A 16,074-nucleotide genomic window follows, 5' to 3' on the forward strand; every position below is an offset into this window, starting at 1 on the left:
CTGTTAGTGAGCATTTCTCCTTTGTCAAGATAATCCATCCACCTGACAGCTGTGGCATATCAAGAAGCTGATTAAACAGCATGATCATTACACAGGTGCACCTTGTGCTGGGGACAATACAAGGCTACTCTAAAATGTGCAGTTTTGTCACACAACACAATGCCACAGATGTCTCAAGTTTTGAGGGAGCGTGCATTTGGCATGTTGACTGTAGGAATGTCCACTGCTTCTTCACCTGTGGGATTGTCGGGGGAGGAGTGTGTGTAATGAGTATTTCTGTCTGTAATAAAGCCCCATTGTGGTGAAAAACTCATTCTGATTGGCTGCGCACCCATGGCTGCACCCCTGCCAAGTCATGTGAAATCCATAGATTAGAAATTGTTGCATGTTGCGTTTTTATAATTTAGTTCAGTATATGTTGTATTTGAGTGTACATTTCAGATCTGTGACTATTTATGTCTCTAGATGTTTCTCTACTACCCTTCGGTTAAAAATCCAAAAAGATGAATTAATGATCTGAAAAGAAAATGGATACTCCAATTATTTTTCATTTTTCTTCTTCAGACGTGGTTGAGATAGCAGTGTACCGCAATGAGCTGTTCTGTCTCCATGGTGACGGCCACATGTCCCACCTCTCGCTGTTGTCTGTGGAGCGGTGTGTCGACAGGTTGCTACGCAGGGAGGCGTGGTCTCTAGCGACCACGGTCTGTGTGATGTTCCAGCATGCTATCGCCCCCAGCAGGGTGAGACTCCTATTACAGAATTTTTTTTCCCCCCCCAAACCCTGTCCTCAAATTACTCTTAGGGTGTTTTGAGCTATAGTTCCAATCAAGAGTTACACTGTTTGTTACATTGTATTTATTTTTTTTTTCTCCATTTGGTTCAGTTGGTTTCACAATGCCAAATGTCAAACTAACAAAAATTCCTAACCAAAACCACATATCCATGCAAGCATTTGTTTATTGGACAAAAAATGCTCACGTTAAATCCATTTATGATTATCATGAAGCATCACTTGTGTGTCCCAATCTTCATATTCCTTTCGCTTTGGTCTTCCAACAACATGCAGGAGTAAACGGCGCAATAGCCACTCTCAGGGCCGGCCCGGCCATTAGGCAGAATTGGGCCTTGATCTCCCCCATTCATAGACTAACTGCTTTAGCACCTATTGACGATAGTATCTTCCTTACGGAGGGCTTTTTGTTAAGAGCCCAGACGCGCGGTCTGAAACGTTAACACGCATCGCTTGTGGTACCGTTTTGGAAACATGGGGACTATATCTTTCATATCAGCCAGGGGGAAAAAATAAAATAAAATGAAAGATTAAATTGATACACATCCTTATCTTCATGTTATAGCGTTTACTGACAGACGGAAGACAGAGGAGACCACCTGGGATAATTATCTAATCTAACGTGCTCTGAACACCTGTGTGTGAATTTAACTCAGGAAGTGTAGTGGAAGTGTAGTTTAGTAGGATGGAGGCTCCATAGCTGTATGGGTCTGTAACCGCTACAGTGTAGTTTAGTAGGATTGAGGCTCCATATTTGTATGGGTCTGTAACTGCTACAGTGTAGTTTAGTAGGATGGAGGCCCCATAGCTGTATGGGTCTATAACTGTTACAGTGTAGTTTAGTAGGATGGAGGCTCCATAGCTGTATGGGTCTGTAACTGCTACAGTGTAGTTTAGTAGGATGGAGGCTCCATAACTGTATGGGTCTGTAACTGCTACAGTGTAGTTTAGTAGGATGGAGGCTCCATAGATCTGTAACTGCTACAGTGTAGTTTAGTAGGATGGAGGCTGTATGGGTCTGTAACTGCTAGAGTCTAGTTTAGTAGGATGGAGGCTCCATAGCTGTATGGGTCTGTAACCGCTACAGTGTAGTTTAGTAGGATTGAGGCTCCATATTTGTATGGGTCTGTAACTGCTACAGTGTAGTTTAGTAGGATGGAGGACCCATAGCTGTATGGGTCTATAACTGCTACAGTGTAGTTTAGTAGGATGGAGGCTCCATAGATCTGTAACTGCTACAGTGTAGTTTAGTAGGATGGAGGCTGTATGGGTCTGTAACTGCTAGAGTCTAGTTTAGTAGGATGGAGGCTCCATAGCTGTATGGGTCTGTAACCGCTACAGTGTAGTTTAGTAGGATGGAGGCTCCATAGATCTGTAACTGCTACAGTGTAGTTTAGTAGGATGGAGGCTGTATGGGTCTGTAACTGCTACAGTGTAGTTTAGTAGGATGGAGGCTCCATGGCTGTATGGATCTGTAACTGCTACAGTGTAGTTTAGTAGGATGGAGGCTGTATGGGTCTGTAACCGCTACAGTGTAGTTTAGTAGGATGGAGGCTGTATGGGTCTGTAACTGCTACAGTGTAGTTTAGTAGGATGGAGGCTCCATAGATCTGTAACTGCTACAGTGTAGTTTAGTAGGATGGAGGCTGTATGGGTCTGTAACCGCTACAGTGTAGTTTAGTAGGATGGAGGCTCCATAGATCTGTAACTGCTACAGTGTAGTTTAGTAAGATGGCGGCTCCATAGCTGTATGGGTCTGTAACTGCTACAGTGTAGTTTAGTAGGATGGAGGCTGTATGGGTCTGTAACCGCTACAGTGTAGTTTAGTAGGATGGAGGCTGTATGGGTCTGTAACTGCTACAGTGTAGTTTAGTAGGATGGAGGCTGTATGGGTCTGTAACTGCTACAGTGTAGTTTAGTAGGATGGCGGCTCCATAGCTGTATGGGTCTGTAACTGCTACAGTGTAGTTTAGTAGGATGGAGGCTGTATGGGTCTGTAACCGCTACAGTGTAGTTTAGTAGGATGGAGGCTGTATGGGTCTGTAACTGCTAGAGTCTAGTTTAGTAGGATGGAGGCTCCATAGCTGTATGGGTCTGTAACCGCTACAGTGTAGTTTAGTAGGATGGAGGCTCCATAGATCTGTAACTGCTACAGTGTAGTTTAGTAGGATGGAGGCTGTATGGGTCTGTAACTGCTACAGTGTAGTTTAGTAGGATGGAGGCTCCATGGCTGTATGGATCTGTAACTGCTACAGTGTAGTTTAGTAGGATGGAGGCTGTATGGGTCTGTAACCGCTACAGTGTAGTTTAGTAGGATGGAGGCTGTATGGGTCTGTAACTGCTACAGTGTAGTTTAGTAGGATGGAGGCTGTATGGGTCTGTAACTGCTACAGTGTAGTTTAGTAGGATGGAGGCTCCATAGATCTGTAACTGCTACAGTGTAGTTTAGTAGGATGGAGGCTGTATGGGTCTGTAACCGCTACAGTGTAGTTTAGTAGGATGGAGGCTCCATAGATCTGTAACTGCTACAGTGTAGTTTAGTAAGATGGCGGCTCCATAGCTGTATGGGTCTGTAACTGCTACAGTGTAGTTTAGTAGGATGGAGGCTGTATGGGTCTGTAACCGCTACAGTGTAGTTTAGTAGGATGGAGGCTGTATGGGTCTGTAACTGCTACAGTGTAGTTTAGTAGGATGGAGGCTGTATGGGTCTGTAACTGCTACAGTGTAGTTTAGTAGGATGGCGGCTCCATAGCTGTATGGGTCTGTAACTGCTACAGTGTAGTTTAGTAGGATGGAGGCTGTATGGGTCTGTAACCGCTACAGTGTAGTTTAGTAGGATGGAGGCTGTATGGGTCTGTAACTGCTACAGTGTAGTTTAGTAGGATGGAGGCTGTATGGGTCTGTAACTGCTACAGTGTAGTTTAGTAGGATGGAGGCTCCATAGATCTGTAACTGCTACAGTGTAGTTTAGTAGGATGGAGGCTGTATGGGTCTGTAACCGCTACAGTGTAGTTTAGTAGGATGGAGGCTCCATAGATCTGTAACTGCTACAGTGTAGTTTAGTAGGATGGCGGCTCCATAGCTGTATGGGTCTGTAACTGCTACAGTGTAGTTTAGTAGGATGGAGGCTGTATGGGTCTGTAACCGCTACAGTGTAGTTTAGTAGGATGGAGGCTGTATGGGTCTGTAACTGCTACAGTGTAGTTTAGTAGGATGGAGGCTGTATGGGTCTGTAACTGCTACAGTGTAGTTTAGTAGGATGGAGGCTCCATAGATCTGTAACTGCTACAGTGTAGTTTAGTAGGATGGAGGCTGTATGGGTCTGTAACCGCTACAGTGTAGTTTAGTAGGATGGAGGCTCCATAGATCTGTAACTGCTACAGTGTAGTTTAGTAGGATGGAGGCTGTATGGGTCTGTAACTGCTACAGTGTAGTTTAGTAGGATGGAGGCTGTATGGGTCTGTAACTGCTACAGTGTAGTTTAGTAGGATGGAGGCTCCATAACTGTATGGGTCTGTAACTGCTACAGTGTAGTTTAGTAGGATGGAGGCTGTATGGGTCTGTAACTGCTACAGTGTAGTTTAGTAGGATGGAGGCTGTATGGGTCTGTAACTGCTACAGTGTAGTTTAGTAGGATGGAGGCTTTTAATTTGAAGGATTCTTTCTCGCTGATGAAAGATAAGGGCCATATGTTTCGAAAGCCGTATTGCAAGCGATGATTATTGAAGTTACAGAATGGCTGTGAGCTGTAGGGAGAAGGCAGAATGGCTGTGAGCTGTAGGGAGAAGGCAGAATGGCTGAGAGCTGTAGGGAGAAGGCAGAATGGCTGAGAGCTGTAGGGAGAAGGCAGAATGGTGAGCTGTAGGGAGAAGGCAGAATGGCTGTGAGCTGTAGGGAGAAGGCAGAATGGCTGAGAGCTGTAGGGAGAAGGCAGAATGGCTGAGAGCTGTAGGGAGAAGGCAGAATAGCTGAGAGCTGTAGGGAGAAGGCAGAATGGCTGAGAGCTGTAGGGAGAAGGCAGAATGGCTGTAGGGAGAAGGCAGAATGGCTGAGAGCTGTAGGGAGAAGGCAGAATGGCTGAGAGCTGTAGGGAGAAGGCAGAATGGCTGTGAGCTGTAGGGAGAAGGCAGAATGGCTGTAGGGAGAAGGCAGAATGGCTGAGAGCTGTAGGGAGAAGGCAGAATGGCTGTAGGGAGAAGGCAGAATGGCTGAGAGCTGTAGGGAGAAGGCAGAATGGCTGTAGGGAGAAGGCAGAATGGCTGAGAGCTGTAGGGAGAAGGCAGAATGGCTGAGAGCTGTAGGGAGAAGGCAGAATGGCTGAGAGCTGTAGGGAGAAGGCAGAATGGCTGAGAGCTGTAGGGAGAAGGCAGAATGGCTGAGAGCTGTAGGGAGAAGGCAGAATGGCTGTGAGCTGTAGGGAGAAGGCAGAATGGCTGAGAGCTGTAGGGAGAAGGCAGAATGGCTGAGAGCTGTAGGGAGAAGGCAGAATGGCTGAGAGCTGTAGGGAGAAGGCAGAATGGCTGTGAGCTGTAGGGAGAAGGCAGAATGGCTGAGAGCTGTAGAGAGAAGGCAGAATGGCTGAGAGCTGTAGGGAGAAGGCAGAATGGCTGAGAGCTGTAGGGAGAAGGCAGAATGGCTGTAGGGAGAAGGCAGAATGGCTGAGAGCTGTAGGGAGAAGGCAGAATGGCTGTAGGGAGAAGGCAGAATGGCTGAGAGCTGTAGGGAGAAGGCAGAATGGCTGTGAGCTGTAGGGAGAAGGCAGAATAGCTTTGGCCCACGCCAATGGAGACAGCTAGTCTTACTGTGGTCCGACATATAACGAAAAATACATTACAGACAAAATACTTTACAATTTACATACATTTAAAAACATTAACATGTAGTGTATCTATCAGTTCCACATGTCAGAACATACACACAGCAGGTAGGTCACATGTCAGTACATACACACAACCAGTAGGTCACATGTCAGTACATGCACACAACCAGTAGGTCACATGTCAGTACATGCACACAACCAGTAGGTCACATGTCAGTATATACAGTTGTGGCCAAAAGTTTTGAGAATGACACAAATATTAATTTTCACAAAGTCTGCTGCCTCAGTTTGTAGGATGGCAATTTGCATATAATATACTTCAGAATGTTATGAAGAGTGATCAGATGAATTGCAATTAATTGCAAAGTCCCTCTTTGCCATGCAAATTAACTGAATCCCTCAAAAACATTTCCACTGCACTTTCAGCCCTGCCACAAAAGGACCAGCTGACATCATGTCAGTGATTCTCTCGTTAACACAGGTGTGAGTGTTGACGAGGACAAGGCTGGAGATCACTCTGTCATGCTGATTGAGTTCGAATAACAGACTGGAAGCTTCAAAAGGAGGGTGGTGCTTGGAATCATTGTTCTTCCTCTGTCAACATGGTTACCTGCAAGGAAACACGTGCCGTCATCATTGCTTTGCACAAAAAGGGCTTCACAGGCAAGGATATTGCTGCCAGTAAGATTGCATCTAAATCACCATTTATCGGTTCATCAAGAACTTCAAGGAGAACGGTTTAATTGTTGTGAAGAATGCTTCAGGGCGCCCAAAAAAGTCCAGCAAGCGCCAGGACCGTCTCCTGAAGTTGATTCAGCTGCGGGATCGGGGCACCACCAAGTACAGAGCTTGCTCAGGAATGGCAGCAGGCAGGTATGAGTCCATCTGCACACACAATGAGACGAAGACTTTTGGAGGATGGCCTGGTGTCAAGGAAGGCAGCAAAGAAGCCACTTCTCTCTAAGAAAAACAGGGACAGACTGATATTCTGCAAAAGGTACAGGGATTGGACTGCTGAGGACTGGGGTAAAGTCATTTTCTCTGATGAATCCCCTTTCCGATTGTTTGGTGCATCTGGAAAAAAGCTTGTCCGGAGAAGACAAGGTGAGCGCTACCATCAGTCCTGTGTCATGCCAACAGTAAAGCATCCTGAGACCATTCATGTGTGGGGTTGCTTCTCAGCCAAGGGAGTGGGCTCACTCACAATTTTGCCTAAGAACACAGCCATGAATAAAGAATGGTACCAACACATCCTCCGAGAGCAACTTCTCCCAAATATCCAGGAACAGTTTGGTGATGAACAATGCCTTTTCCAGCATGATGGAGTACCTTGCCATAAGGCAAAAGTAATAACTAAGTGGCTCGGGGAACAAACATCAATATTTTGGTCCATGGCCAGGAAACGCCCCAGACTTTAATCCCATTGAGAACTTGTGGTCAATCCTCAAGAGGCAGGTGGACAAACAAAACCCCACAAATTCTGACAAACTCCAAGCATTGATTATGCAAGAATGGGCTGCCATCAGTCAGGATGTGGCCCAGAAGTTAATTGACAGCATGCCAGGGCGGATTGCAGAGGTCTTGGAAAAGAAGGGTCAACACTGCAAATATTGACTCTTTGCATCAACTTCATGTAATTGTCAATAAAAGCCTTTGACACTTATGAAATGCTTGTAATTATACTTCAGTATTCAATAGTAACATCTGACAAAAATATCTAAAGACACTGAAGCAGCAAACTTTGGAAATTAATATTTGTGTCATTCTGAAAACTTTTGGCCACGACTGTACACACAACAAGTAGGTCACATGGAGGAGAGGTGTTGTTCCAGGAGGTGTTGCTTTATTCGTTTTTTAAACCAGGTTTACTGTTCACTTGCACTATATTAGATGGAAGGGAGTTCCATGCACTTATGGCTCTCTATAATACTGTACGTTTCCTTGAATTTGCTCTGGACCTGGGGACTGTGAAAAGACCCCTGGTGGCATGTCTGGTGGGGTAAGAGTGTGTCAGTGCTGTGTGTAAGTTGACTATGCAAACAATTTGGAATTTCCAACACATTAATATTTCTTATGAAAACAAGAAGTGATGCAGTCAGTCTCTCCTCAACTCTTAACCAAGAGAGACTGGCATGCATAGTATTAATATTAGCCCTCTGATTACAATGAAGAGAAGGCATGCCGCTCTGTTTTTGGCCAGCTGCAGATTAAATAGGTCTTTCTTTGCAGCACTTGACCATATGACTGGACAATAATCAAGATAAAACTAGAGCCTGCAGGACTTGCTTTGTGGAGTGTGGTGTCAAAAAAGTAGAGCATCTCTTTATTACGGCTAGACCTCCCCATCTTTACAACCATTGAATCTATATGTTTTGACCATGACAGTTTACAATCTAAGGTAACACCAAGTCATTTAGTCTCCTCAACTTGTTCAACAGCCACACCATTCATTACCAGATTCAGCTGAGGTCTAGAACTTAAGGAATGATTTGTATATCCTCCGTGCTCATCTGTTTACCATTCCCAGTCCAGGAAGTCGATTCCCATCGACCGACTGGATCACCTGAGGTCACAGCTCAGTGTGACCACCCACCTGGATCTGATTGGCCAGCTGGAGGAAGTGGTCGCCAAGCTGGAGCCTCTAGACTCTGCCTCCAGCAGTCGCAGGAGCAGCATCTCCTCTCATGTGAGTCTGCCTGGAGGTGCTGTTTGTCCCTATCAGGACACAGTAGTTCTGAACTATTAAAGGTAGTTGAAGAGATGTTATATATATTGGTGTCTCAGGATTTACAATATGTTCAGTGTAACTTAATTTGTATGGTTTCTACATAGACACTTTTTTATAACCCATACACAACACATACATACATAACAAGCAGTGCATGACATAAGCCTTTATGTTCTTCTTATGAATGTGTAATGAAGTCTTTGTTGGTACCCTCAATCTATTCTTTATTCAGGAGAGCTTCAACGTCCTGGACTGTGGCATCTACCGTGTCATTAGCCGGCGAGGCAGCCAGTCAGACGAGGAGACCAGCTCCCTGGTCAGCCAATCGATGCTTGAGGAGGAGCGGCTGAAGGAGTTTAGCTTCGTTCAGGAGGAGGAGGAGCAGCAGCAGCAGGGGGCGGAGCATGGTAAGAGACAGGTGAAAGGTTCCGTTTAATAACCCACCATTACCAGCCCTGAGCAAGTTCTCTAACCAAATTGGGGGATGGAAATAACAATGTTTTGTAGCATTACGGTGGCGCGATTTCATTTTCTATGGGAAGTCAAATGTGAATGAAACTACTGTATAATAAACCCCGAATAGCATTACGGATCCTTTTTTTCAATGTCAGACTAAAATGATATACCCAAATCTAACTGCCGGTAGCTCAGAAAACTGAAGCAAGGATATGCGTATTATTGATACTATTTGAAAGGAAAACACTTTGAAGTTTGTGGAAATGCGTAATTAATGTAGGAGAATATAACGCAATAGATCTGGTAAAAGATAATACAAACACCTCCAACAACACATAAAACATCCCATAATTCTGCCAAAAAAACTATGAGAAATGCTTTTAACTTCTATGGGCTACGTGGGACGCTAGCGTCCCACCTGCGGGACACAGCCAGTGAAATATCAGGGCGGCAAATTCAAAAACAACAAAATGTAATAATTCAACTTTCTCAAACATACACTTCTCCTTGATGTAACCACATTGTCCGATTTCAAAAAGGCTTTAGAGCGAAAGCAAAACATTAGATTATGTTAGGAGAGTACATAGACAAAAATAATCACACAGCCATTTTCCAAGCAAGGACATGTGTCAATAAAACCCAAAACACAGCTAAATGAAGCACTAACCTTTGACGATCTTCATCATATGACACTCCCAGGACTTCATGTTACACAATACATGTATGTTTTGTTCGATAAAGTTCATATTTATATCCAAAAACAGCATTTTACATTGGCGCGTGATGTTCAGAAAATGTATTTCCACCAAAATCTTCCGGTGAATGTGCACATCAATTTACAAAAATACTCATCATAAACGTTGACAAAATACATAACAATTATTTAAAGAATTATAGATAGACTACTCCTGGATGCAACCGCTTTATCAGATTTTAAAATGGCTTTACGGAGAAAGCACATTTTTCAATATTCTGAGTACAGAGCTCAGCCATCACAGAGACACCCGCCAAGACACCCGCCATCATACAGACACCCGCCAAGTTCGGGGCAACCTAAACTCAGAATTAGTATTAGAAATATTCTCTTACCTTTGCTGATCTTCATCAGAATGCACTCCCAGGACTGCTACTTCCACAAAAAATGTTGTTTTTGTTCGAAATAATACATATTTATGTCCAAATACCTCCGTTTTGTTTGTGCGTTCAGAGCACTATCCAAAGGCATAACGCGCGAGCGCAGTACCAGAGACGAAAAGTCAAAATGTTCCATTACCGTACTTAGAAGCATGTCAAACGCTGTTTAAAATCAATCTTTATGGTATTTTTAACGTAAAATTGCGATAATATTCCAACCGGACAATAGCGTATTCATTCAAGGAGAAAAAGAAGGAACGGCGTGACCGCGCATATCCAATCCCTTTATCCACAGGCAGTCCACTCAGAAACTGAGCTCCTATTATCTGCCCAGTAACAGGAGAAGGCTGAAACAACTTTCTGAAGGCTTTTGACAGCCAATGGAAGCCTTAGGAAGTGCAACGTAACCCCACAGATACTGTAGTTTCGAAAGGGACTAGAAAGAACTACAATTCTCAGATCCTCCACTTCCTGGTTGACTTTATCTCAGGTTTTTGCCTGCCATATGAGTTCTGTTATACTCACAGACACCATTCAAACAGTTTTAGAAACTTCAGAGTGTTTTCTATCCAAATCTACTAATAATATGCATATTCTAGTTTAAATTGGGTACGTTTTTCATCCGGCCGTGAAAATACTGCCCCCTAGCCCAGACAGGTTAACTAGTTGGATAATGGGCTTTTTTAGGTGAGTGGTGCTAATGCTGCGCTGTGATAAGCAGTGCCCACTTTGTCAAAGGCAAGGGTGTTAATATGTTGCTTGTCCATTCCCAGCATGCCTCTCTCCAGGGTGCTGTTGGAGAGGCTCAATGTAGCAGGTATAAGCCTATGGTAGGAAGAATATAACACATTAGATCTGGTAAAATATAATACAAACAACAACAAAAAACTTGCGTTTTCTTCTTATTATTTTTTGGGGTCGTCTTTGAAATGCAAGAGAAAGGCCAGACAGTGATGTGGGATACTAGGTGTAATTTAGACGTTGTCCACAAGATGGCAGCTGTGTGTGTGCAAAGTTTCAGACTGATCCATTGAAGAATTACATCACTACACAATATTTTGTCAGCCAGGTGTACTTCACGAGTTTGCCCAAATGTCCCAAATTGGTCAGTTGATACATTTAAGTACATAACTATAGAGAACATAGAAATATGCTATAGTAATACATTTTTTTTTCTTCAAGTTTACACACTCCCAGGAATGTCATACATGATGGATAATTAGCTTCCCTACAGAAAATACACTAACCTTCACACATCACAGATGGCCGGGCCAGGCGGGTGTGGAGCCAGAGACAGCAGGGGGGTCAAACTGTAGAACCCAGTTCTTACATTTGAATATAAAAATGGATTTTATCAAACAAAACGATGCTACATTTTATCTCAGGATGACAAATCAGAGCAAGTTTACTGAATGTAAGTACATTATTTACCTTCAGAGTTGAATGTATCAAACCAGTTGCCGTGATTAAAGTGTTTTGTTGTTGTGCACTCTCCTCAAACAATAGCATGGTATTATTTCACTGTAATAGCTACTGTAAATAGAACACTGCAGTTAGATTAACAATAATTTGAGCTTTCTACCCATATAAGTCTTTCCCGGAAAGTTGGCTGTTGTTTACAACGTCATTCTAGTCACATTATCGCATATTGAGCCACAACTGTCCCACTTTAGGGACACGGATCCAGTAGTATCATCCTCTACACATTTTACCACATCAGTTATTTTGGTGTTTTATTGTCATCTTATTTATTTTCCTGGCAGTGGTTTTGTGCACTTTTACAGCATCGGCTGCTTGCATTCTCTCCTCTCATCCTCCCTCTCCTCTCATCCTCCCTCTCCTCTCCTCTCATTCTCCATCTCTCCCTCCATCCCTTCTTCCTCCAGATCCCCAGAGCGGTGGTGGTTTGGAGGTTACTGAACCCAGCGGTAACCACCAGTTCCACCTCCCCATGTCATTCCGCCCCAAACACTCCCGCATCGCCCTGCAGGCCGTCAGAGACAGGTGATACATCTATCTACAGAGCCTAAAGAAGCCTCTGTGACGTGATACTGAAATATATATTTTCTTTTTTTTTGTCCAATGCTATGGTATATTCATTTAGCCTTTATTTAACCAGGATGAAAATCCTTAGAGGTTAAAAACCTATTTTCTGAGGCCCAATGGCGACTTATGAATCATCAACTGATAGCCTACACGTTCTTGATAGGTGACATGCATCATTCTTTGTGTAGAAATCTTGTGGTGGCTAGTAATGAACATAATCAATATAGATATCTCTAGTTAGTCCTTTGTGAAAATAAGTCCTTTACTAACAGGTTGTATGTAGACTGAAAGAGAAGTGAAAGTCGTCATTTTAAAATAACTTTGCTTCAAGGTGAAACCAATGAAAATGCAGCTGTTCCCTCTGATAGGTGGAAAAGGGGAAGTGACCCTAACAACCACATTAAATACGTTTTTATTCAAGACTTACATTCACTGCCTTTCGTCTACGCTACAGATGCATTCGGTACGTTTCACTTACGATTTCAATTCAGATTCCACATTATCACACTGTATTGTTTTTGACTAAGGTGGTGTTGACCGTTACTCTGGTCTTAGTGTCTGTAGTTACATGTGACTGAGGGGGTGTTGACCGTTACTCTGGTCTTAGTGTCTGTAGTTACATGTGACTGAGGTGGTGTTGACCGTTACTCTGGTCTTAGTGTCTGTAGTTACATGTGACTGAGGTGGTGTTGACCGTTACTCTGGTCTTAGTGTCTGTAGTTACATGTGACTGAGGGGGTGTTGACCGTTACTCTGGTCTTAGTGTCTGTAGTTACATGTGACTGAGGTGGTGTTGAGAGTTACTCTGGTCTTAGTGTCTGTAGTTACATGTGACTGAGGTGGTGTTGAGAGTTACTCTGGTCTTAGTGTCTGTAGTTACATGTGACTGAGGTGGTGTTGAGAGTTACTCTGGTCTTAGTGTCTGTAGTTACATGTGACTGAGGTGGTGTTGAGAGTTACTCTGGTCTTAGTGTCTGTAGTTACATGTGACTGAGGGGGTGTTGACCGTTACTCTGGTCTTAGTGTCTGTAGTTACATGTGACTGAGGTGGTGTTGAGAGTTACTCTGGTCTTAGTGTCTGTAGTTACATGTGACTGAGGTGGTGTTGAGAGTTACTCTGGTCTTAGTGTCTGTAGTTACATGTGACTGAGGTGGTGTTGAGAGTTACTCTGGTCTTAGTGTCTGTAGTTACATGTGACTGAGGGGGTGTTGAGAGTTACTCTGGTCTTAGTGTCTGTAGTTACATGTGACTGAGGGGGTGTTGACCGTTACTCTGGTCTTAGTGTCTGTAGTTACATGTGACTGAGGGGGTGTTGAGAGTTACTCTGGTCTTAGTGTCTGTAGTTACATGTGACTGAGGTGGTGTTGAGAGTTAGTTACTCTGGTCTTAGTGTCTGTAGTTACATGTGACTGAGGTGGTGTTGAGAGTTAGTTACTCTGGTTTTAGTGTCTGTAGTTACATGTGACTGTGTCACTGACTGTACCAGGGTTTATTTTTCTAAACGGTGTTGCCATGTCTTAGTGGTCAGGTAATGTCAAGATGTTTTAATTGTTTGAATTGAATTAGGCAAGTCAGTTAAGAATAAATTCTTATTTACAATGACGGCCTACCAAAAGGCAAAAGGCCTCCTGCGGGGACGAGGCCTGGGATTAAAAATAAAAATATAGGACACACATCACGACAAGAGAGACACCACAACAGTAAAGAGAGACCTAAGACAACAACATAGCAAGGCGGCAACACATGACAACACAACATGGTAGCAGCACAACATGGTAGCAGAACAACATGGTAGCAGCACAACATGACAACAACATGGTAGCAACACAACATGACAACAACATGGTAGCAGGACAACATGGTAGCAGCACAAAATGGTAGCAACACAACATGACCACAACATGGTAGAAACACAACATGGTAGCAATACAACATGGCAGCAGCACAACATGGTGGAACCACAAAACATGGTACCTACATTATTGGGCACAGACAACGGCACAAAGGGCAAGGTAGAGACACCTTAAACTGTCGTATGGTTCTGTCTGTTTATTCTTTACCTACAGTCTACAGATGTGTCCTGTAGGAAAGATAAAGATCTATATATACTGCTCAAAAATAAAGGGAACACTTAAACAACACATCCTAGATCTGAATGAATGAAATAATCTTATTAAATACTTTTTTCTTTACATAGTTGAATGTGCTGACAACAAAATCACACAAAAATAATCAATGGAAATCCAATTTATCAACCCATGGAGGTCTGGATTTGGAGTCACACTCAAAATTAAAGTGGAAAACCACACTACAGGCTGATCCAACTTTGATGTAATGTCCTTAAAACAAGTCAAAATGAGGCTCAGTAGTGTGTGTGGCCTCCACGTGCCTGTATGACCTCCCTACAATGCCTGGGCATGCTCCTGATGAGGTGGCGGATGGTCTCCTGAGGGATCTCCTCCCAGACCTGGACTAAAGCATCCGCAAACTCCTGGACAGTCTGTGGTGCAACGTGGCGTTGGTGGATGGAGCGAGACATGATGTCCCAGATGTGCTCAATTGGATTCAGGTCTGGGGAACGGGCGGGCCAGTCCATAGCATCAATGCCTTCCTCTTGCAGGAACTGCTGACACACTCCAGCCACATGATGTCTAGCATTGTCTTGCATTAGGAGGAACCCAGGGCCAACCGCACCAGCATATGGTCTCACAAGGGGTCTGAGGATCTCATCTCGGTACCTAATGGCAGTCAGGCTACCTCTGGCGAGCACATGGAGGGCTGTGCGGCCCCCCAAAGAAATGCCACCCCACACCATGACTGACCCACCGCCAAACCGGTCATACTGGAGGATGTTGCAGGCAGCAGAACGTTCTCCACGGCGTCTCCAGACTCTGTCACGTCTGTCACGTGCTCAGTGTGAACCTGCTTTCATCTGTGAAGAGCACAGGGCGCCAGTGGCGAATTTGCCAATCTTGGTGTTCTCTGGCAAATGTCAAACGTCCTGCACGGTGTTGGGCTGTAAGCACAACCCCCACCTGTGGACGTCGGGCCCTCATACCACCCTCATGGAGTCTGTTTCTGACCGTTTGAGCAGACACATGCACATTTGTGGCCTGCTGGAGGTCATTTTGCAGGGCTCTGGCAGTGCTCCTCCTGCTCCTCCTTGCACAAAGGCGGTGGTAGCGGTCCTGCTGCTGGGTTGTTGCCCTCCTACGGCCTCCTCCACGTCTCCTGATGTACTGGCCTGTCTCCTGGTAGCGCCTCCATGCTCTGGACACTACGCTGACAGACACAGCAAACCTTCTTGCCACAGCTCGCATTGATGTGCCATCCTGGATGAGTTGCACTACCTGAGCCACTTGTGTGGGTTGTAGACTCCGTCTCATGCTACTACTAGAGTGAAAGCACCGCCAGCATTCAAAAGTGACCAAAACATCAGCCAGGAAGCATTGGACCTGAGAAGTGGTCTGTGGTCCCCACCTGCAGAACCACTCCTTTATTGGGGGTGTCTTGCTAATTGCCTATAATTTCCACCTGTTGTCTATTCCATTTGCACAACAGCATGTGACATTTATTGTCAATCAGTGTTGCTTCCTAAGTGGACAGTTTGATTTCACAGAAGTGTGATTGACTTGGAGTTACATTGTGTTGTTTAAGTGTTCCCTTTATTTTTTGGAGCAGTGTGTGTATATGTGTATATATATATATATATATACTTTTTTTTCTAAAATGTTTACTGGGTCTATGTCATAAGTGACTCCGTATTCTGTAGATAAGGCACTACTTTAGACCAGAGGACGGTGGCATTTCAGAGTGGGCTGGTGTCACAGCAGAGCTCTACAGCCTGGATTCTAACTGTCCTATGTGTCTTTTCCTCAGTGTCTCCAGTTTTGTGAAGAAGACTACTGAGAAGATCAACACTCTCCAGATGAACTCTGACCTTTGGCCACGTCCCCCTGACTCTAAGGACGGGGGTCAAGGACATGTGGAGGCCGTAGCTACCACTGCACCGTTCCCAGAGGACGTTGACCATGAGTGAGTTGAGATATTGGCTTGCTTTTTTTCTCCTTGTACTGATCTCTACTATTGATTCTATA

General features: G+C 44.3%; 1 protein-coding gene across 1 annotated transcript in view; it reads left to right on the top strand.

The window, feature by feature from the left end:
- hps5 (HPS5 biogenesis of lysosomal organelles complex 2 subunit 2) overlaps positions 1-16,074 on the top strand; it is a 56,806-nt gene that overhangs the window by 23,405 nt on the left and 17,327 nt on the right. Inside the window, exons 9-13 of the mRNA XM_014170327.2 lie at positions 565-743; positions 8,140-8,298; positions 8,573-8,747; positions 11,817-11,934; positions 15,857-16,012. Coding sequence (XP_014025802.2) covers positions 565-743; positions 8,140-8,298; positions 8,573-8,747; positions 11,817-11,934; positions 15,857-16,012 — 787 coding nt within the window. The remainder of the gene's footprint in view (positions 1-564; positions 744-8,139; positions 8,299-8,572; positions 8,748-11,816; positions 11,935-15,856; positions 16,013-16,074) is intronic.

The sequence above is a fragment of the Salmo salar genome, chromosome ssa23 (assembly GCF_905237065.1).
Source record: "Salmo salar chromosome ssa23, Ssal_v3.1, whole genome shotgun sequence".
NCBI classification, from domain to species: domain Eukaryota; kingdom Metazoa; phylum Chordata; class Actinopteri; order Salmoniformes; family Salmonidae; genus Salmo; species Salmo salar.